Source organism: Melitaea cinxia, chromosome 3 (assembly GCF_905220565.1).
Source record: "Melitaea cinxia chromosome 3, ilMelCinx1.1, whole genome shotgun sequence".
In the NCBI taxonomy this organism is placed as follows: Eukaryota; Metazoa; Arthropoda; class Insecta; order Lepidoptera; family Nymphalidae; genus Melitaea; species Melitaea cinxia.
In genome coordinates this window covers 19,279,985-19,303,570 of record NC_059396.1, presented here as the reverse complement: position 1 = coordinate 19,303,570, position 23,586 = coordinate 19,279,985, and the positions used below count along the sequence as shown (strand labels likewise).

General features: G+C 39.7%; 2 protein-coding genes across 2 annotated transcripts; one reads left to right on the top strand and one right to left on the bottom strand.

Moving 5' to 3' along the window:
- Positions 1–1,267: 1,267 nt before the first annotated feature.
- LOC123669656 (cytoplasmic protein NCK1) lies at positions 1,268–15,413 on the bottom strand. The gene is made up of 7 exons (XM_045603250.1): positions 14,912–15,413; positions 8,499–8,692; positions 7,204–7,491; positions 6,852–6,939; positions 5,586–5,776; positions 3,776–3,941; positions 1,268–3,113 (listed from the first exon to the last, which is right to left on the bottom strand). The coding sequence occupies exons 1-7, from the start codon at positions 15,014–15,016 to the stop codon at positions 2,901–2,903; spliced, it is 1,245 nt and encodes a 414-aa protein (XP_045459206.1). The 5' UTR covers positions 15,017–15,413; the 3' UTR covers positions 1,268–2,900.
- Positions 15,414–15,595: 182 nt separating this feature from the next.
- Positions 15,596–22,635, top strand: LOC123669655 (transcription elongation factor SPT5). Its single transcript, XM_045603249.1, has 6 exons — positions 15,596–16,015; positions 16,089–16,167; positions 18,417–18,548; positions 18,915–20,944; positions 21,031–21,643; positions 21,755–22,635. Exons 1-6 carry the CDS (start codon positions 15,804–15,806, stop codon positions 21,887–21,889), a joined length of 3,201 nt encoding a protein of 1,066 aa, XP_045459205.1. The 5' UTR covers positions 15,596–15,803; the 3' UTR covers positions 21,890–22,635.
- The last annotated feature ends 951 nt before the right edge of the window (positions 22,636–23,586 follow it).

Sequence of the window (23,586 nt, the reverse complement as noted above, 5' to 3'; positions counted from 1 at the left end):
AATATGCAAATCAGGGACGGTTGTCAAGATCTCTGATATAATTGACATTAAGACAACAGATGAATCTATCGGTCAAATCACATTAGGAAGCTCAACTCAAGAAGCACCTGACTATGATATTTTACTGGTTTTCCTATCCTTACACAGAATGTCACGACTTAGCCCATATGAAAATATCGATACATTTATTGACAATATTAAACAAAAGCTTGAGAATAAACACTCTAGAGTGTACAAAAATATAGAAAGAATTGCAAAGTATATTGCATGGCGTTTTGATAAGGACTACGATAAGTTAGTGGCAGCATATGATATGTTCATGTACCGCTTCCCTCGGCACAAGTGGGCGGGGCTCCGATATGGGTCTCTCTCTACCAGATACTATGAATGTGCAGGTCTGACATCAGTAGAACACGTTTTGGGCGTCTTGGGTATGGATTGTAGTGAATTACCTGATTGGATATTTCACAGAGGAACTCTGGATGAGATAGAGAAGCTATTCGCCAACTCAGATCTAGATGAATCAATCAATCCATTCTCATATTTCCCTTACCAAGTAGATTTAGGGTTAGTCGTGAGATCATCTTATTCCTCTGTTGCCGTTTCCGACTTATTCTTTTTAATGCATGCTGTAGGATGTTTCATGAGATCCGATAGATCCATAAACGCCTGGATGCACGCCGAAGGAAACATTCATTTGTTGATAAAAAATGCTTTGATAATTGCTTGTGCATTCAAGAGTTTGAACAACGACCAGAAAAATGAACACCCCGATACAATTATGTCTCGATCTGCAACAGAGGCTTTAAAGTTCATGGAACGTAGGAGATTTAAATCTACTCTTCAGATGATAAGAATGCTTGAAGAATACCAGAGAGAAATAACACACTGCAGAGGTGGCACTATTGGGAAATTAATTGCAAATTACATTTTGCTCGATTAAATCTAAAATTGACTTGCACTACTTGCCTGGGATGCGGTATTTGTAGATTCTTGTAGTAAAGTGAATTATGTAGTATATATGTGATTTATTTTGATTCATCTAGCTGATATCCATCTTAAATATGCTATGTATGTTGAATACATAGAGAAGAAAAATGTGAATACAAAAAAAAACCATTTATTTTAAATCATTCTTAGTATTCTTTGTTGTTAATTGATATATGTTCAACATAATTTATATTTTAATTTTTTCATTATTTTTTCATAACATTAAATTTTGTCTTTGGAGGGTAATATATGTGTAATCTCATAGAAAACAATAAACTAATCAATAAATAAATCAATTATTTTACTCGTATTCTCTAATCTCTTATATGTCTGTCTACACTAAAGTAAAACATTTGATAAGAATGACGATAACTCCAGGAGAGACGCAAGCGAACTCGCTTCACATACAGATAACATTAAATCTGTATACACACTCTGGTTGGTTATATTAATACAAATCGTCCAATGTGTACGCAGCCTATCTATGGAACTATGAGTACATTACAAAAAACGCTGCTTATCTATATATATAAATATAAAAAAAATCATTTAATAATTACACGACATTACTTACCAAATAATATTTCGCTCTTACATTTATTTATAATAGAAAATGAAAAAGCAGCTTATTTTTGGTTTATTGTAATAATTATAATATTTGGGCGTTGTATCAACGCTATATAAATCTATATAATTATCGAGGGGACCGGATGTACAAGCCCCTCGGAAATTCTATATGTAAAACATCTGACAACACTTGGGTGCGAATCATTAGACAAATTGTCGACAAACAAACATTTAAACACAAACTGTACAAAAGTTAATAATTAGCGTCAAATGGTCAAATTAGTCATCAGATAGAAACATAGTAACCTGTAGTCATTTGGGTAACGGCCAAGAAATATATATAGAAATAACAGTGATCTCTCTAAAATGAATTAGTTAATAAAGTGGGTGTTTTAATGTCAGACAAGAAACTCGTATCATTTTTATTTTGAGTGTTAAAAACAATTACAACGTGATAAGCATATAAAACTTAATTTCATATTGATATGCAAGTCATTGTAACATCTTTATAATTAAAAACTCAAAAAGATTAATTTAAAACTGTAAAAAAAAAATGAATTCATCGACAAGGAATCAAATGTATCATACAAGCGTTGTTCAAAGTAACATGTTTAAGCTTTACAGCACTACATGTGCGCTGCATCTAAATTAATTTTTCCTAAACCCAATTAGATTTGGTTTACTGGAGTAATTGTATTGTATGGAGTTAATTTAGGATCAATGAGTATATTAGTTACCCCTATGTCTAGTTGCGTTTTATTTTATATTTTGATTCGATGCGGCATTTCTTGGTTAAAAAGTTAACAACTTTTTTTTAAAGAATGTTTAACCAATATTTAAGTCCTGAAATTATTAGGCCTTAATTATTTCTTCGTTTTTTAAAAAAAAAAAATTAATAAAAATTATGCTACGTCGATTGTTAACTTTCGCAATTTGCTGTTTTACAATATTTTTATCGGATTTTTAGAAAAACTTACTTAACTAACAGAAGTTTATTTACAATTTGAAATATATATAAATAAATTGAAATCGATGACTTAATTTTGTCGCGTCAATAGATATAATAAGGCCTATGTCATAGTGAGGTATTTTTAGGTTTCTTCTACCGTATTTATATAATTTTTAATACGACAGTTAGCGATCGACGACCATATACGATCCTCCATCCGAGGAGCAATGCCGCAACGATACAGAAGTAAAGCTAGTCGCACACTGTAGACTCATTCGCCCGAGTGTCAGGAACATACGTCGGCGGCGGACGTATCTCCGTCGCCAGTGTTCGGAGCAACGAAAGAGTCATGTAGGAGTGCGTGGGGGTATATAAGGTGGAGCGCGGAGGTCGCTCAGCAGTTCTGCGCGGCGCGCGGCAGAGGACGCACGAGGTAAAGCTTTTCGCCCTGCTTGTTGGTGTAGATGGGCGCACGCTGGTAGTGCGCCACCAGCTGGTCTAGCGTATTGAACTTGCGCTGCCCGATGCAGTACAGGTTGCCCTCCACCTGCACTCGGAAGTGCTTGTTGCGGCCCGGCGCCTTCAGCGATACCGAGAAGTCACCCACCTGGAATTAACAACAGACATTTTTAATTTTTGCAGAAGAAGATCTTGAATAAGCGCTCCTTTTACTGGAGCATTGCATTGCATTTGACTGGACTCGACTCCTTGCCACCAGGCGCTGGACTTGATCCCTTGTTTTCTCTTTGTTTGCCACTATTTTCAAACCGGTTTTTAAGCCACTATTCAGTATTTTCCAACAAAATCCTATGCTGCATCATAATATTCGTAAGGAGCTACAAACAATTAATCAAAATTGTAAATGTGACAACTTTTCTTCTTCCGTTCCTTCAAGTGCGACCTCTTAAATGAAATGAAATCAATAAATCAATAAAATAAATCAATAAAGCTTATTTATCAGCGGGTGCGCTATAGCGACTACACGTTGCTAACAACGACGCAGTGGGGGGTTACAAGTCGACTGTCCCTACGTATAATATCGAAATTGAAAAAAGGCAGTTTACATTTTTTACGCTGAATGATTTTTTAAGTATCGATATTGAGTATAAGCTCATGAAAAATGTGGTTTTATGTGTATTTTATAGCAATTTTCTCTTTTTTCTTTGAAAAAAATATACATAAAAAGTAGTTTTTCATGCAATAAAAAAAATAGAAAATTTTCAGTTTCGATACTGTACGTAGGGACAGTCGAAGTGCTCAGACACTCACGTTGGTCTCGGAGTCCCGTATGAGGAAGTCCCCGTCGTGGCCGTGCTGGTTGAGCAGCGCGTCGCAGTGCGTGCGCGTGATGGCGCCGAAGTACCACGCGCGCCCCGCCGCCCCCGCGCCCGCCCCCGGCCCCGCCCCCGCCGCCGCGCCGCCCTCGCCCGCCTCGCTGCGACACAAGCGGAGCCCAATTTCAGTGGTGAGAGATTACTACGGTAGTGTCATAACTATTCACTCGCGTCAACGCCGCTGCACGTCGCTGCTATCGATGTGTGCGGTCACTGGTGTGGTGCGCAGGTATATACGGGTATTGGTTATATTGAGTGACGTATCATTGTTATTGGTTATATTGAGTGACGTATCATTGTTATTAGTTATATTGAGTGACATTTCATTTTCATTGGTTATATTGAGTGACGTTTCATTGTTATTGGTTATATTGAGTGACGTTTCATTGTTATTGGTTATATTGAGTGACGTTTCATTGTTATTGGTTATATTGAGTGACGTTTCATTGTCATTGGTTATATTGAGTGACGTATCATTGTTATTAGTTATATTGAGTGACATTTCATTGTTACTGGTTATATTGAGTGACGTATCATTGTAATTGGTTAAATTGAACGATGTTTCATTGTAAGCGTTACGAAAAATGTGATCGGGCGAGGCGAACAGAACTTGAGGAGAAGATATTCGTTAGTGAAGACAGAAAGTCTTACTTCAGTCGTGTGGCACCTGTAGGGCTGCGTGAGGTAGTCGGCGAGCTCCTGCAGGTAGTTGCGCGGCACGAGCCCGATGTGGCCGCGGCTGTCGCGTGTGAATGTTGTGCGCACCTGTAGGGCTGCGTGAGGTAGTCGGCGAGCTCCTGCAGGTAGTTGCGCGGCACGAGCCCGATGTGGCCGCGGCTGTCGCGTGTGAATGTTGTGCGCACCTGTAGGGCTGCGTGAGGTAGTCGGCGAGCTCCTGCAGGTAGTTGCGCGGCACGAGCCCGATGTGGCCGCGGCTGTCGCGTGTGAATGTTGTGCGCACCTGTAGGGCTGCGTGAGGTAGTCGGCGAGCTCCTGCAGGTAGTTGCGCGGCACGAGCCCGATGTGGCCGCGGCTGTCGCGTGTGAATGTTGTGCGCACCTGTAGGGCTGCGTGAGGTAGTCGGCGAGCTCCTGCAGGTAGTTGCGCGGCACGAGCCCGATGTGGCCGCGGCTGTCGCGTGTGAATGTTGTGCGCACCTGTAGGGCTGCGTGAGGTAGTCGGCGAGCTCCTGCAGGTAGTTGCGCGGCACGAGCCCGATGTGGCCGCGGCTGTCGCGTGTGAATGTTGTGCGCACCTGTAGGGCTGCGTGAGGTAGTCGGCGAGCTCCTGCAGGTAGTTGCGCGGCACGAGCCCGATGTGGCCGCGGCTGTCGCGTGTGAATGTTGTGCGCACCTGTAGGGCTGCGTGAGGTAGTCGGCGAGCTCCTGCAGGTAGTTGCGCGGCACGAGCCCGATGTGGCCGCGGCTGTCGCGTGTGAATGTTGTGCGCACCTGTAGGGCTGCGTGAGGTAGTCGGCGAGCTCCTGCAGGTAGTTGCGCGGCACGAGCCCGATGTGGCCGCGGCTGTCGCGTGTGAATGTTGTGCGCACCTGTAGGGCTGCGTGAGGTAGTCGGCGAGCTCCTGCAGGTAGTTGCGCGGCACGAGCCCGATGTGGCCGCGGCTGTCGCGTGTGAATGTTGTGCGCACCTGTAGGGCTGCGTGAGGTAGTCGGCGAGCTCCTGCAGGTAGTTGCGCGGCACGAGCCCGATGTGGCCGCGGCTGTCGCGTGTGAATGTTGTGCGCACCTGTAGGGCTGCGTGAGGTAGTCGGCGAGCTCCTGCAGGTAGTTGCGCGGCACGAGCCCGATGTGGCCGCGGCTGTCGCGCGCTCGGAACCACTCGGGGTCGGACGGCGGCCGCTCGATGATCTCCAGCCGGTCGCCTTTCTCGAACGACAGCTCCTGCTCGTTGTTGGACGTGAACGAGTACAGCGCCACCTGCAACGAGCCGGGCTGCCGACATTTATTTATTTATTTATTTATTTATCGATATTTTAGAGTTTTTACAGCTTACTCCAAATTTTACAAAAAAAAAACATAATTATATGTAAACAATCAATTTCGACAAGAAGCAATAATCATTCAGCCTGTATTATCCCACTACTGGGCATAGCGCTCTTTCTCCACGTAGGAGAAGGATTGGAGTTTAATCCACCACGCTGCTCCACTGCGGGTTGGCGGATATATTCCTAACTATGAGTAACGATCGCTATTAGGTATATATATGATAACAACTGGGACCGACTGCTTAACGTGCTCTCCAAGGCACGGTAGAGAGGTCCACAAGGACATACACCCAAACCGGTAAAGAATATTTGTACAAATACAAATACCATCCCGAGCGGGATTCGAACCCGCGAGCCGTCGGTGTTTAAGGCGACTATTTGCACTACTACACCAGAGCGTTTTCAATATACAATAAACAATAGTACAAATGGGAAATTAAAATATAAAATTTAGAATTATTATTATTTCTATAAGAATACATTAGTTACAGATTATATATTAAAAGAAGTAAAAATCAAAAAAAAAAATATTGAAATTGAAATCTATACTAATATTAGAAAGAGGTAAAATTTCTAACTTTGTTTGTTTGTGGGGTAATCTTCGCAAATACTGATCCGATCACGAAAATTCTTTCACTAACAGAAAGCTACACTATTCAGGAGTGACATAGACTATATTTTATTGTGATTGAATTAAAAAATTAGTGAAAAATCTTATACATAAAATTCTCGTGTAACAATGTTACTTACAATACTCCTCCGAAACAGCTGTACTGATTTTTATGAAATTTTGTGTGCATATCGGGTAGGTCTGAAAATCGGCCAACATCTACAAGCTAAGCTATAGGGCCCGGGGAGAGGGGGGGGGGGGGTTAATAACATATATGGCAAAACAACGTTTGCAGGGTCAGCTAGTGTACAATCTTATTACATTACTTTCAAGACGATCTCACTCTACGGATTAATTAAACTATCGGCTCTACCGCTTAAACTCTACAGTAACTTACGACGATATCCAGGACGTTCTCCGCCATGGCGTAGGTGTGAACGGTGTCCTCGTTGTCGCCCTCTTCGCTCGTATAATTCGAAGGAAACCTGAAAGCAACCAAAAGTGCAACATCAGTAATCTTAGCAGCTGTGTATTACACAGTATAACATAATTATGTATGGATCTAGATTTTGTTAAAAAATTGTATAGGTGCACAACACCCAAAGCACAGTTTTTCAGGTATTCTAAAATGAAAATTATGTATTTGGTAAAAAAAAATTAGATTTTTGATAAACGATTTCTGCGGAATACTTTAAAAAATATGGGAAGCTACTGGCTGCCTAAAACTGACCGTAATATACGCGACTTACCATCCCGTATGCGACTGGTACTGGCCGCGCCACCAGCCGTCATTGCTCTTCTCGAGTATGAGGATGCGCGTGCCCTTCGTCAGCGACAGCTCATCGGGCTGCTGGGCCTGGTAGTTGTACTTGACGACCGCCGTGCCCAGCGCCTCGGTGGGCTCCGCGCGCCGCCCGCCCGGCGAGTCCCCGCCCGCCCCCGGCCCCGCCCCGCCGCCCGGCCCCGCCGCGCGTACTGGAGAGCTGTTGGACGGCAGCGTCTTCGACCCGGACCCCTTTTTCACTTTCTTTTTGATGCTGGAACGTTATAATTACCACGCTACGCTTCCACCAGTAACAACCCACTGCTGGGCATAGGTCTCTTTCCCCATGTTGGAGAAGGATTGGAGCTTAATCCACAACGCTGCCCCACTGCACGTTGGCGGATATATTCCCTAGTACGAATAACGATCGCTATCATGTGTAAATGATAACAATCGGGACCGACGGCTAAACGTGCTCTACGAAGCACGGTGGGGATACCCACAAGGACTAACAACCTCCACCTCCACGCACAATTACACCAAAGCGGTCGTTATTATTACCGTTAAGGTTTTATAGTGAAATAAGTTTGTGCTGTGTGGCTACGGCACTAAAGAATTTAGCCACCCCCTCTCTTCCCGTGGGTGTCGTAAAAGGCGACTAAGGGATAACAAGGTTACACAACCATCTTGGAACTTAAGAAGCCGACCGATGGCGGGATAACCATGCAACTGCTGGCTTTGAAATACACAGGCCGAAGACGGGCAGCAGCGTCTTCGGTGCGACAAAGCCAGTACTGCGGTCACCAACCCCCCTGCCCAGCGTGGTGACTACGGGCAAAACGCATGAGTTCGCGTTATTTTTGGCGTAAACTTGTGGAGGCCTATGTCCAGCAGTGGACTGTATAGGCTGTAATGAAATATTATCCATTGATATAACTCACAACATGTCCAGTTAGGCTCGTCATCTTTATACACTAGCTCGGTTTCACAATGGTATAAATTACATATAGGCAGCAAATTACATTAGAAACCACCCGCGGCGCCAACTGTTCCGCTATAAACGTATGATTGATAAAGTCCATATAACATATAATTCCTCAAAAAAGAAAAAATATTTCAAGTACTTGTGCCATCCTCTTATTGTTATCAGTGCCATCTTATACTTTAAAATAGTTTACATTCAATCGGCTTTTTTGATTTTGTTTATACCCTCTCATCAATTCCATATCATGTCACTCAAGTACCATTCAAAGTTAAGTTTATCTCGAGGCTCGAGCTCACCTGTCGAACAGCGAGGGCTTCTCCTTCTTGACGTAGTTGCTGGGCACGTAGCCGGACTGACTGCGCGCGTTCTGCACGCGCCACCAGTGCTTGGAGTCGTCGAGCAGCAGGTAGCGCTCGTTCTTGCGCAGGTCCAGCTCCTGCGCGCCCTGCGCCGCGTAGTCGTACTTCGCGACCACGTAGCACACATCGTCCTGGAAATATTCATGATTATTGTTTTTTTTTTTTTAAGTGAAACGTTTTCAAAAATACTTAAATCCTGCAAATTCATCAAGAATCTACTGCATATAGAATATTGGGATTCTTCTAGTTAGTAGTAGTGTTTGCCGTGGTCTGGGTGTTTGTGTAGTCCTAGTGGGACTCCCCGCCGTGCGTCGGAGAGCACGTTAAGCCGTCGCTCCCGGTTGTTATCATGTACACCTGATAGCGATAGTTACTCATAGTAGAGAATATATCCGCGAACCCGCATTGGAGCAGCGTGGTGGATTAAGCTCTGATCCTTCTCCTACGCGGAGAAAGAACCCTATGCCCAGCAGTGGGATAATACAGGCTGAATGATTATTGCTTCTTGTCGAAATTGATTGTTTACATAATTATGATTTTTTTTTTTTTGTAAAATTTGGAGTAAGCTGTAAAAACTCTAAAATATCGATAAATAAATTAATAAATAAATGTCGGCAGCCCGGCTCGTTGCAGGTGGCGCTGTACTCGTTCTCTCTACATAGGGAAAGAGGCCTATGCCCAGTAGTCGGATATTACAGGCTGAAGCGACAGTAATGTTTTTCGGAATGAAAATCGAGTTCCATTTTAATTTACCCTAAATTCCTACTAATATTATAATGACGTTTTTTTTACGACATGAGTTTTTGCTGTTGACCCTAGCGGTCTTTACGGCGTCACCGGGTGGGGTGACCGAGTACTGAGCCCCAGCCGTGAAAAAATTATGAAGAGGTAATTTTATGAGTTTTTTTCTAGTTATCTAGAGGCTAAGAACTACTTAACCAAATTTAAAAATTATTTCACTAATAGAACGTTACTAATATTAGAAGGAGATACTGTGTTAAGCAAATTCATGAAAGAAGTTTATTTTTTGTTCATGATAAAAATGTAACAACACTATTAAAAAATTCCTTTTTTTTAAGGATATTTATCTAAAGCTTCCATATTTTAATAATAAAATAGTTAAAATTATTAAATATTCAGTGTTATCTATTAAATTCATAAGTAAAATATAAGTAAAATTTAAGCATATTTATAAGTTGTAGATCAAAATTATTACCTAATATGTTAGCCTATAAAATCCACTTCCATTTACATCACTCAGTAGTAAGGGTTGAGGGTAAGAGGCGACTAAGGGATAACACAGTTCCGCTACCACCTTGGAGCTTAAAAAGCCGACCGGTGGCGGGATAACCATCCAACTGCTAGCTTTGAAATACACAGGCCGAAGACGGGCAGCAGCGTCTTCGGTGCGACAAAGCCAGCACTGCGGTCACCAACCCGCCTGCCCAGCGTGGTGACTATGGGCAAAACACATGAGTTCACGCTATTTTTGGCGTAAACTTATGGAGGCCTATGTCCAGCAGTGGACTGTATAGGTTGTAATGATGAAGGTATAATCACATAAATATTTAAATATTAGGTACCTACTACTACACTATGAACAGAACTATTAACTATCTAAATTTTATTAAAATTGCCTTAATAACATAGCAATAACAATATTTTCTTTTAGAAGCTTCTCTGTACACCTACGATAAATCCAATCCCACACAGATGTCAGTACAAATGTTTTGCAAGACCACTCTTGTAATCGTTACCTTCTTGATCTGACAGATGATAAGTTATTTGATCATTAATTATTTCTTACAATTAAGTATTGACCAACAAATCAATTAACTACTTTGGTGGTTGCCTACTACTAGCATGTTAAATATTAATTTTGATACTTTCTAACTATACTGTACCGACCAAATTTTTTTTTAAACCTTTCATTTATTTTAAAGATATTATTTACTACTAATTTAACATCCTCTCGATTCAGGCTGTAAACACACTGCTAGTATGGTCCTCTTTCTCCATGTAGGCGATATAACGTACTCTATTACCCCCACAGTTACATATACAGAATGAAAATTTATACTGAAATGAGCATCCCTACTTCAAGCAATTATAATAGTCATACAACATGTAAAAAAATTGCATGTATTTTTAACCGACTTCCAAAAAATGAGGAGGTTCTCAATTCGACTGTATTTTTTTTTAATGTATGTTACATCAGAACTTTTGACTGGGTGGACCGATTTCTACAAATTTTCTTTTAATCGAAAGGTGGTGTATGTCATTTGGTTCCATTTAAAATTTGAGATCTAACAATAACTTTTCGAGTTATATCTAATAATGCGTTTTTACTTGACGCTTTTTTCGTCGACCTACGTTGTATTATACCGCATAACTTTCTACTGGATGTAACGATTTTGATAATTCTTTTTTTGTTGGAAAGGGGATATCCCTAGTTTGGTACCATGATAAGGAAACCAGGATCTGATGATGGAATCCCAGAGAAATCGAGGGAAATTCTTGAAAATCCGCAATAACTTTTTAATGGGTGTACCGATTTTGATAATTTTTAATTTAATCGAAAGCTGGTGTTTACCAATGTGGTCACATATAAATTTTATCGAGATCTGATAACCACTTTTTGGGTAATCTTTGATAACGCGTAGTTACTTGACTATTTTTTCGTCGATCTACGTTTATTACTCGTCGATGTAATTGAAGTCGGTTTTTTTTCGTTTGCGGGCAAACACAATTATTTCATACCTCATAACTTTAAACAAAGCTGTTATATTTACGTCAAAATAAAATTAAATAAATTAATACTAATTTTGTTTGTGCTGTGTGGCTACGGCACTAAAGAATTTAGCCACCCCCTCTCTTCCCGTGGGTGTCGTAAGAGGCGACTAAGGGATAACAAGGTTCCACAACCACATTGGAACTTAAGAAGCCGACCGATGGCGGGATAACCATCCAACTGCTGGCTTTGAAATACACAGGCCGAAGACGGGCAGCAGCGTCTTCGGTGCGACAAAGCCAGTACTGCGGTCACCAACCCGCCTGCCCAGCGTGGTGACTATGGGCAAAACACATGAGTTTACGTTATTTTTGGCGTAAACTTGTGGAGGCCTATGTCCAGCAGTGGACTGTATAGGCTGTAATGAAATTTTGTTTACAATTATTGAATGAATAATAAATTATCTTGCTTGTTGCATATTTAAAAAATACATATTGCTTTACAGAATAATAACAATATTAGACCAACATATTTAAATTTTTTGTATGACACATGAAAAGTCAATGGTAAAACTTGTCTTTCCATATATTCCTAAAGTTTACCCAAAAGTAAAAAGTTTCGCCATTTTTTAGCAAATTTTAACTAGCAACATATGATTTGATATTGACTAGAGGTAAACCGACCCTTGGGGCCTGCTGTACTTTTTCGAATCGAGTCGGCCTATAACATTCCATCACTAGCCATAGCCTTATCTTTACGTAGAAGAAGGGTTAGAGCTTAAGTAGCAAGTAGGGCTGTTGTACTTAAATTGTTGTTTTAAAATGTTTTAAATAAAAGAATCCAACAGATAAAGAAGTTTGATTAGTAAATAAGAAAAATTATACAGAACAAATTTCATGTGTTAGATACTGTTATATGAACAACAAACATACAATTTTCATTTTTGTTTTTTAAGCATTATTTGTAGGCCAATGCCTACTTCATTTATTTTATTGTCAACAATTTATTTACATTCTGAATCATAATTCATAAAACTAAATAAATGTAATAATAATAAATACAATAATATATGTAAATGAAGTTGTTTTATTCTTCATTTAATTTAAATTTGCCCCCGCTTTATCTTCAACTTTATACTTCAAAATATTATGTTTAATCTAGAAATTCATCAATGGAAATATGGTCTCCAGCTTTGTACAATAAAACAAACAAGGTTATAATTTCAAAATCAAATAATTTTATTTCTAATTTTTAAAATAATATTTGAAGCAATAGCTTTTAATGTTGTTTCTCTTTACAGGTTGTGTTTGCAAAAATAATTTGTGATGTTTCATAAAAAAATAAATTTCTCTTTACAGAGCAACCACTAGTTTTTGTTTCAATTAACAACATATTACCTATTGTAGTATTAGATTACCTATTTGTAGTTTGAGGTAAAATCATATTCAATCATGAATAACATACATCGCATTCAACAAATGTATACAAAAAGTTTGCATTACAAACATAACTTCTTCATGACTGCAACAAATTGGAAATGTTTTTTTTTTTTTGCATGTTCATTATTATCAGGATAAGCCAAGGCAAAATCAGCAGATTCCCAACAAAAAAAAAAAAAAACAAAAAAAAAATTAGGCAGTAAAAACTTTGCTGGGTCAGGAAATGTTTTATAAAAGTTTGTTAAACAATATATATTAGAATTGACATATTAAGAAAGAAGAATTGGGTTTCATTAACATTTTGACTTCATTATAATTTGGACTTCATTTATTAACAATTTTTATAAAAAAAAATATACAGTTATTTATGTTAATACTTTACAGGCTCAAGATTTCTACATTTGCTTTTAATTATTATACCTTCACTTTTATTACTTTTGTTAAAACTGTAGAAAACAGTTGAACTAGTTTTTTTGAGTGACTAAGTTCTAGTTGTTATGGGTTTATTCCCTGTACTAAAAATTCTATTCTAGGCATTGGTGCATGTGCCTTGTATGTTTGTTCAGAACCAAAATGTGTTTTAGCTTGTGGGATTCACAGCCTACTGGGGGCTGTTGAGAGTTGAGAGTGAAGTATTTGTTAGTTTATTATAAAGATGAAATACTATCTAAAAGCTGGTGAAATATGTATGAAAGTAACAGTATTCTATATGTATCTAATAATACACAAATATAATACATAAATATAGTTCTCCAACACATGTTACAGGCTGAACCATTCACAATATGTCTACATTAACATATACATCAATTAATGTCAACAAAGGAGAAGATTTTATTTCTTAGGTTGTTTGACTGTTGGGATACAAAGTTCTAGTTTAAAGTATAATTTAATTAACAAAAATATCAGTAAATTATAGGTTTATATAACAAGACAAATATATATAGAAGCAAAGCAATAAACAAAAACTGAGCATTGGTTAACTAATTCTACTACAGAATATCACGATTCAGCCTGTAACATCCCACTGCTGGCTTCTTAGGCTCACATAGGCTTCTTTCTCCGCGTAGGAGAAGCACTATAGAATCTATACTACAACTATACATCAATATTTATATGTTTTGCTGTTTTAATTTACGTCAACTGTATTCTACTATATTTAAAAATATTTTTAGAGTTATGAATATAATTTGTAATGCCAAATTAGTTACACACTTTTCAAGATAAAGTGATGTATTTGAAACAGTCTATCAAGAGTCAATATATAGTTTAAAAATAGTATTTGTAATATTTAACATAAAACTATTTAAAGAATATAATATATATTTTTACTTCTTCTAAATATTTAGAAGCAAAAAATATAACTTTAAATACAGAATCAATATTATTCAATTGATTTGATGTCTCAAATTTTATTAAAAATTTATCATAGTAATTTTTTATTACAAATTATTTCATTAATTGAAAATTTCATCAATTTTATAATATTTTCAACAGCTGACTTTGTCTAAGTCTTTACTGACTTGATTAGACAATTGATAAGTTTTAAAAATATATTTTAATCCTAACTGCCTAAGAGTGTATGACTAAGGAGATATAAGCTGATGGATTAAACGTACTACTAGGCTTGTCTTGATTGCAGCCACAGGATATACTAATAAAAATTTGAAATAAACTTGAAAAACCTGTGGAGAACATTCTTTATTACTTTTCAGCTAGTTAGATCTTATCTTTTCTTTAACTGAGCTTGTTGACCTTTGCAATCTTGTGCAATATCTACACTCCTACGCGTGAGGTGGGAAGTGTGGAAGGTTACAACAATACCGAGTGAGAGCAGAGGAAGTAGTGCTCATAAACATTAACATAAATTGAGTAATTGTTAATGTTTATTGTCGCTGTTCAATGTTTATTGTCGAAGAATGTTTTATTAACATGTTGCATAGTAAAAATAATTCTAGCCTGTAATTCTTTTTTTAAATTTTACTATTTTTTTTTTTTGTACATTATCTAATATTTTATATTTACTGTTTATTGATGTTTTAGTATATTGTAAGGTTGTTTTAAAAAAAAGCTCTTTGATTAAACAAATTGTTGTTTTTAAAATTGACATATTTATTAAAAAACTGTTTTGACATTTCCATTGTGCGACCATGGTCTAACAGATCGATAATTATTTTTACCTGGGCGTTCTTCCCGTGCCTGGAGTTGGCCATAGCGTGAGGCGCCGGCAGCGGCTTGTTCGCCCACACCGAGTCAGCGGCGCGCACCGACCGCGTCTCCAACATGACACCCGGGAACCCTTACTCGGCACTCGCCGTCCTCACTGATACATTGCGACCGACACCACTGCACTGCACCACACTGCACCACTACACTTTTACACTTCCGACACCACCACGGCTACTGAGAATAACTAATTCGCTGTAAAAACTCGTAATTGTTTGTAATAGGACGTGCGAAAATACGATCGAAAGCTATTTGACGATCAGCGAAAGATGAAAACTAAAACTGCATAGCTCTCGCTTTTTAAAAATTATCAAATAAGAAACCTACTTATTGATATTTTATTAGTCCTGTTTTATTCGGTTTTTGTCTAATAATCATGAAATATTATCACATTTGTAATTTTTAAAGAAAATTTTCACATCAGTCGGTGGGGCAGCGACGAATCAATAGACAAAAGAAAGGATTTATTTTTATTGGCCGTCCATGACATAGACAACATAAGATTGTTATAAAATTATTTTACTTTAAAGATAATAACAAAAGATGTTGCTACAAATTATATTTAGATACAACAGCGATAACAGTAAATAAAATCAGATAATATAAATCAGATAATTTTCATTTGTATTTTTAGTTTGACGTTTGATTTTGCTTAAATCAGTCTGTAACTCTGTATATGAATAAAAACTTGGCTGCCATATTCGTATTTCGTCTGTGACTGTCACGTTTGCTGTTAATTTTGTCGTAGGTAGTAGGTACACAGTCGCAATCGACATATTTTGCTGAAAAAGGCATATTTATGCATAAATGTTTTCTAAATAAATGACTGTTTAACGTTAAGTGAGAATGTCGGATTCAGAAGGTAGTAACTTTTCTGGAAGTGGTTCAGACGCAGGCAGTGTAGTGTCGAATCGATCAAGAAGAAGTGCTGCATCAAATCGTTCGGCTAAGTCGGGCTCCCGTTCACGATCTCGTTCACAGTCTGGTAGCCGAAGTCCCTCAAAGTCTCCATCTAGGTCACGTTCTAGATCGAGGTCACGCTCACGTTCTCGCTCCAGGTAATTATTAACCCCCAAGATCTACAAGTAGGTATATTAGGTATTACTGAGTTGATTACGTGCATTGTAACAGGAGCCGCTCAGCCGGATCGGATGGCAGTCGAAACAGAGACGATGAAGCTAAAGAGGCATCCGGCGATGAAGAAGTTGAGGTATTTCTTTAAAAGATAATTAAATTAGTTTATTATATAAGGTAAAATTGTATTGTTTTGAAATGATACTGATTATCGATAATTTTATGTTGATACGATTAATTTACATATACATTTAATAGTTTATAATATCATAAATATGTTATTTTATTACTTGTTTTCATTTGTAATATCGTTTGGTGTAATGGAAAAAAAATGGCCAGTATCAGGTTACTAATAATAATAACAACGTGTCTCATTATAATGTATATTTACTACTTATTATTTTTATTTGATCTTATTGCTTTGATCTTTTTAACTCTGTAGTGTCTCTATATAAATTCCAAATAGCTAACCCGTTGGTACAGTGCAGTGATCGGACCCTGTTTTCTGCTCAGGGGATTGTAGTTTCCGATTCCTGCCCCAAGTCTGGGTGTAATATATGTATATTTATATATATTATTTGTATGTATTTACAGAAAAAAATTATGTAGCTATATCAGTTGACTGTTACATATAACACAAGTATTAAATTGCTTACCTTAAGGGAGCATCTATTAATTATATTATGAGCTATTCGATCAGCTTATACTCTTCTCCCTCCTTAGGTGAGATTTAATGAGATTTGCTTGGACCCCCCCCACCCTTAAGTGAGATTGACGCTAAAAATATTTTAAACTAAATTTATTTTAATCATTCGGGAAAATAATAAGCAAATCAGATATACTATGGTTAATTTACTTAACTTTAATAAAATTCAAATCAAAAACTGAATGATTTTAATAGCCATGAGATTTGTTTTAGCGGGCAAAACGAACACTCAAAATATGTTTTTTTAAATATCTGTATATTTAATATTTTTCAAAGTTGAGGTGAGATTTTCGATTACCCCCCCGCCCCCCGCCCCCTCGGTTTAAATGACATTCGGTTAGATTTCATTGGACCCCTTCCCCATTCTGAGCTCACATAATTAATGGATGCCCCTCTAAGAGCAGACAATTGTGTCTGTTAAACATATTTTTTTTATATATAAAAAATAATTATATTTTTAACCTTTCAGGTCAGTTTTGAGTAATTAAGATTATCAACATGCCAATTTTCCATAAAATCTACTTTCAATATTTACTATACATATTGTTAGACAAATTTAATTTTTTGTAAATCATTGTGGATTAAAAAAAATTACACATTTAAAGTCAATGAAAAGTTTTGTATGAAATGTTTTAGATGAGTTTTAGACCTCAGAAGCACCTCTGAATTTTAAAAATTAAGATTTTAAAGTGGTTATTATTTTTAAATGTAAAGCTCACTGAAAACTTCTCAGTTACTCTTGAAAATAATATATAAACTGTGTTTTAGTACAAATATAGTAATATTTTGCATTATCCTATAATGTATGGACATGCAATGTGACAATACTAGTCCTCACATTGACACTTTAAAGTATCCATGATAAATATAAACAACAAAATATTTCATACTGACTAATGTTTTTTGTTAATTACACGCTAAGTGTAATTAACAAAAAACATTAGTCAGTATGAAATATTTTAATGTAAGTAAGTGTAAGTAAGTGGGTGTCGTAAGAGGCGACTAAGGGATAACAAGGTTCCACAACCACCTTGGAACTTAAGAAGCCGACCGATGGCGGGATAACCATCCAACTGCTGGCTTTGAAATACACAGGCCAAAGACGGGCAGCAGCGTCTTCGGTGCGACAAAGCCAGTACTGCGGTCACCAACCCGCCTGCCCAGCGTGGTGACTATGGGCAAAACACATGAGTTCACGTTGTTTTTGGCGTAAACTTGTGGAGGCCTATGTCCAGCAGTGGACTGTATAGGCTGTAATGATGAATGTTTTTTGTTATAACAAATGTTGGTATTATAAAAGGTAAATAAAATAAAATGTTTAACTTCATCTTAGTGTATCTGCATAATCAGAAGTGAGATAGACTTATTATTCATAAACTGTTGTTCAAGTATCTTTAACTGATAGAAAAATGCAACAGGAAAAAAATTGTTGTATAATACGATATGAAATCAGCATTGTTTGAAGAAGCAGATGTTATCAAAAACAGGTGTGGCGATATTATTAAATGTTAAGGCTGAAGATTATTTTTTTCTCAACCATTTTACTTATGAACCATTTAATTTTAAACATATCGTTTTTTGAACGTCATGTGTACGTATTTTTCAAGTTTGAAAACATCTTCTTCCTGTTTTTATAAGTTTACTACTAATTAAGGTTTTATAAAACTTATCTGATACAGGATGAACAAGAGCCAGAGGGAGAAGATTTAGTTGACTCCGAAGAATATGACGAAGATGAAGAAGAAGAGAGACGCAGGAAGAAAAGGAAGAAGGATAGTCGTTATGGAGGTTTTATTATTGATGAAGCTGAGGTGAGTGCATACCATCACTGTTACCATTCACATTTAACGAGCACAGAATTGTCTTCAATACATTTTTATATTATAACTGCTTTCTTAATATTTTTAATAAGACGTAGATAAAAAACGGATGACAGCTATCAAAATCACAATTATGAGTAGTTTTTTAAAATAAATTTGACCAATTCTGAATTTTTCAGTGTCACTTGCTTTGAAAGCTAGCTTATTACATTTTTTTTAGCATAAAATATAGCACTATAATATTAGTACTATTTACTATAATGTATTGTTTATTGTATATATCACCACAATTCAATTTAATCAATTTAATTTCAATTTTCATTTTCATTGCTAACTGTCATTTATTTCTACTAAAAGGTCGATGATGAAGTTGACGAAGATGATGAATGGGAAGAAGGAGCCCAAGAAATGGGCATTGTTGGCAATGAGGTCGATGAAATTGGACCCACGGCGCGGGAGATTGAAGGTCGACGGCGAGGAACCAACCTCTGGGACTCACAGAAGGAAGAGGAAATCGAAGAGTATCTGAGGAACAAATATGCAGATGAATCAGCTGCACTCAGACATTTTGGTGACGGAGGCGAGGAAATGTCTGACGAGATCACTCAGCAAACCCTCCTGCCTGGAATCAAGGATCCTAACTTGTGGATGGTCAAATGCCGTATCGGTGAAGAGAAAGCAACTGTACTCTTACTTATGAGGAAGTTCATAACTTATCAGAACACCCCAGAATCATACCAGATTAAGTCAGTAGTAGCACCTGAAGGTGTAAAAGGTTATATTTATATAGAAGCGTACAAACAGACGCACGTAAAAGCTATCATCGATAAGGTTGGAAATTTGAAAATAGGTACTTGGAAACAGGAAATGGTACCAATTAAAGAAATGACTGATGTATTACGAGTTGTCAAGGAACAGTCAGGCTTGAAACCAAAACAGTGGGTGCGGTTAAAGAGAGGTCTCTTTAAGGATGACATAGCTCAAGTGGACTATGTCGATTTAGCTCAAAATCAAGTACATTTGAAACTGCTACCTAGAATAGACTATACAAGACTGAGAGGAGCTTTAAGGACTGTTCAGAGCGAAGGCGAGGCCGCTAAGCGAAAGAAGAAGCGCAGGCCTGCCGCGAAACCTTTCGACCCTGAAGCTATCCGTGCTATCGGCGGCGAGGTCACTTCCGATGGTGACTTTTTGATATTTGAAGGAAACAGATACTCACGAAAAGGTTTTCTTTACAAAAATTTCCCAATGTCTGCTATATTAGCGGAGGGAGTTAAGCCTACTCTTACCGAATTAGAAAGATTTGAGGAACAGCTCGAAGGAATCGACATCGAGCTCGCGGCCCCCGCCAAGGACGACCCGACGAGCTTACATTCCTTCTCTATGGGAGATAATGTCGAAGTGAGCACCGGCGATCTGGCCAACCTTCAGGCTCGAATTATCGCCATAGACGGGTCAATGATCACGGTTATGCCAAAGCACGACGCTTTAAAGGATCCACTCGTATTTAAGCCGAACGAACTGCGAAAATACTTCAAGCAGGGAGATCACGTGAAAGTACTGGCCGGCAGATATGAGGGCGACACCGGGCTGATAGTGAGAGTGGAGCCGCACCGGGTGGTGCTTGTATCGGACCTGACCATGCACGAGCTGGAAGTGCTGCCGCGGGACCTGCAGCTGTGCTCCGACATGGCCACCGGCGTGGACTCGCTGGGCCAGTTCCAGTGGGGCGACATGGTGATGCTCGACGCGCAGACCGTCGGCGTCATCGTGCGCCTGGAGAAGGAGAACTTCCACGTGCTCGGCATGCAGGGCAAGGTCATCGAGTGCAAGCCGCAGGCGCTGCAGAAGCGCCGCGAGAGCCGCTTCACCATGGCGCTGGACTCCGAGCACAACAGCATCCAGAAGAAGGACATCGTGAAGGTGATCGACGGGCCGCACGCCGGCCGCGAGGGCGAGATCAAGCACCTGTATCGCAACTTCGCGTTCCTGCAGTCGCGCATGTACCTCGACAACGGCGGCATATTCGTGTGCAAGACGCGCCACCTGCAGCTGGCGGGCGGCGCCAAGGCCTCGGCCGCCGCCAACGGACTGGCGCTGGGCTTCATGTCGCCGCGCATCCAGTCGCCGCTGCACCCGTCGGCGCGGGGCGGGCGGGGGCGGGGCCGCGGGGGGCGCGGCCCGGCCGCGCGCGACCGCGAGCTCATCGGCCAGACCATCAAGATCACCGGCGGGCCCTTCAAGGGCAACGTGGGCATCGTGCGCGACGCCAACGGCAGCACCGTGCGCGTCGAGCTGCACGCGTCCTGCCAGACCATCTCCGTGGACCGCGGGCACATCGCGGCGGCCGGCGGGCCCACCGGCGCGCCCCGCGGCGGACTGTCCAGGTCGGCGTCTCACCCTTCGATGCCCTCACGTTTTATTTACATCGCACGTTACGTTCATTACCACATTAACGCGCTCCTCTCCGCAGTTACGGGCGCACGCCGATGCGCGCGGGCGCGCACACGCCCACGTACCGCGAGGCGGGGCTGAAGACGCCGCTGCAGGGCGCCGCCACGCCCGTGTACGAGGCCGGCAGCCGCACGCCGCACTACGGCGCCAGCACGCCGGCGCACGAGGGCGCGCGCACGCCCGCGCACCCCGCCTGGGACGCGGCCGCGCACACGCCGCGCCCCGACCTGGACCTGGCGCTGGGCCTGCCCGCCTCGCCGCCCGCCTACGACGCGGCCTACTCGCAGGGCCCCTTCACGCCGCAGACGCCGGGCACGATGTACGGCTCGGACCACACGTACAGCCCCTACCGGCCGAGCCCCAGCCCCGGCTACGCGGCCGGCTACCTGGGCACGCCCAGCCCGGGCGCGCGCTCGCCGGGCTCGGCGGACGAGGACGCGGACTGGCCGGCGCCCGAGCTGGAGGTGCGCGTGCGCGGCGGCGCGGACGCGGCGCTGCGCGGGCAGGCGGGCGCCGTGCGCGGCGTGTCGGGCGCGTCGTGCGCCGTGTTCCTGCCGGCCGAGGACCGCGTGCTCAACCTGCCCGCGCACCTGCTGGAGCCCGTCGTGCCGCACAGCGGCGACCGCGTCAAGGTACGTCACTGAACCAACATCACACACTAATATCACCTAAATTAACACTATTTCAATACTTAACAAATGTTTCGCCCCGACTCTAAACCTCGGTTATTTACCGCGTTCCAGGTGATAGCGGGCGAGGACCGCGAGGCGGTGGGTCAGCTGATCTCCATCGAGAACCAGGAGGGGGTCGTCAAGTTCGGCTCCGACGACATCAAGATCATGCAGCTGAGACACCTCTGCAAGATGGCGTCCACGTAGGCCGACGCATGACGACGATGTTACATGTTATTAGATACCATATATACCGTCAAATCATTTGCTATTCAATAAAAATGCAGCGCAAAGCTGCATCTTGCAAAACCTGTGCGTGTGTGATGAGACATTAAATTCTTTTTTTTTTTACCTGTTTTAAAATGATATTATACAATTTTTTTTCATAAAACTGTCAACTTTTTTCAAACTTTTTATCCTAAATATACCCGCGATATATTAGACTTATTATATTTAAACTTATTACTATAACAGATTCACTAGCTAAAATCAAAACGGATGTAACACACACGCACACAGCGCAAAGACAATTGAACAGTCTATACCTTACTATCTTGTGTATTTTAAAATATACCCATGAAGCACTTGTTAGTGTTATTTTATTATTCTTAAGCAAAAAAAAAATGTTAACTTTTACGTGTAGGCAACAAAACAACTACCACTGTAATATTGTTACATTATGCTTTGCCAATTAAAGTCCTGCAGATCGCTAACACACTTACTCAGAAGTAGGTGGTATAGCCCTATCCGTGTTGTAAGGTTCAAATCCAACGTTTTTTTTTTTTTTTTTACTCGTACAATGTTTGTTACCATCCAGCTGTAAAATAATTCACTTTTGGAAACAGGAATTACCAAGTCTTATGGTCAGCTTGGTACAGACTAGACGTCTAATATATTTCACCTTCCAAATATTTTGCAGTATCCTCAACAAATAAAAATCTTTAATATAAAAATGTGTTTTTTTTTTATCTATCACAATACAACCAGCGTGACATTATAGTATTGAAGTCATATCTAGAACTGATTATTGATGAGTCTTAATTGAAAAGACCATATAAATCACACCAGTGACAAACTAAGAGCTATTCTGGAGAAGTTTTTATTACTTAAATTAAAAATGCCATACTCAATTAGACTACAACTGTACTAATCTCTGGTTGAGTCGATGATAAGTGATGGTTTATCAAGTTATGGTAGAACGTACAAAACACACTTAGATAAAATGTATAATAATAATAATAATAATATCTTTATTTCACAAACTTAGAACTATATTACAATGATAATGTGGCAACAATATCAGAAGTAATGAGATTAGCATCTGTAACCGAACTAGGCATAGCCTGTATCTCGGCTATCAGCACCATTCCCTTCCAGTAATTATTTATTATACCATAATAGGTGCCAGGAAATATATCTCTTATACATTCATTTAATATATACATTAGCTTTAAGTTTGTAAGACGACGATTACATAAACTTCTAATTTATTTCATGAATTGTTTTAATATGTGAGTTTGTGAGTGTGTGTGTTCCGTGAGTGTGTGTGTGTGTGTGTGTGTTGCGTGTGAGAGAGTGTTATGTGTGTCTGTATGTAAGTATGTATTAAGTTTGTTGGTTAGTAAGCTATGTAAACTCTTTTTATTATTTGATGTATACATTACAATTACGAATATTTTGTACCTATTAAAATTAAAAATAATTATCACAAATTATTTGACTATTGTAAAATCTATACATATAATAAAATGATAGGAAAGTCAAAACTGTACATTGGATATTTTTTTTAAAGAATACTTGGGGTGTGATCTACCATCGATAGCGAAGCCAAAAATATAGTTTAGAATTTTCGTCTGTTTGTTTGTAAGTATGTCCGGGATAAACTCAAAAAGTACTGCATGGAT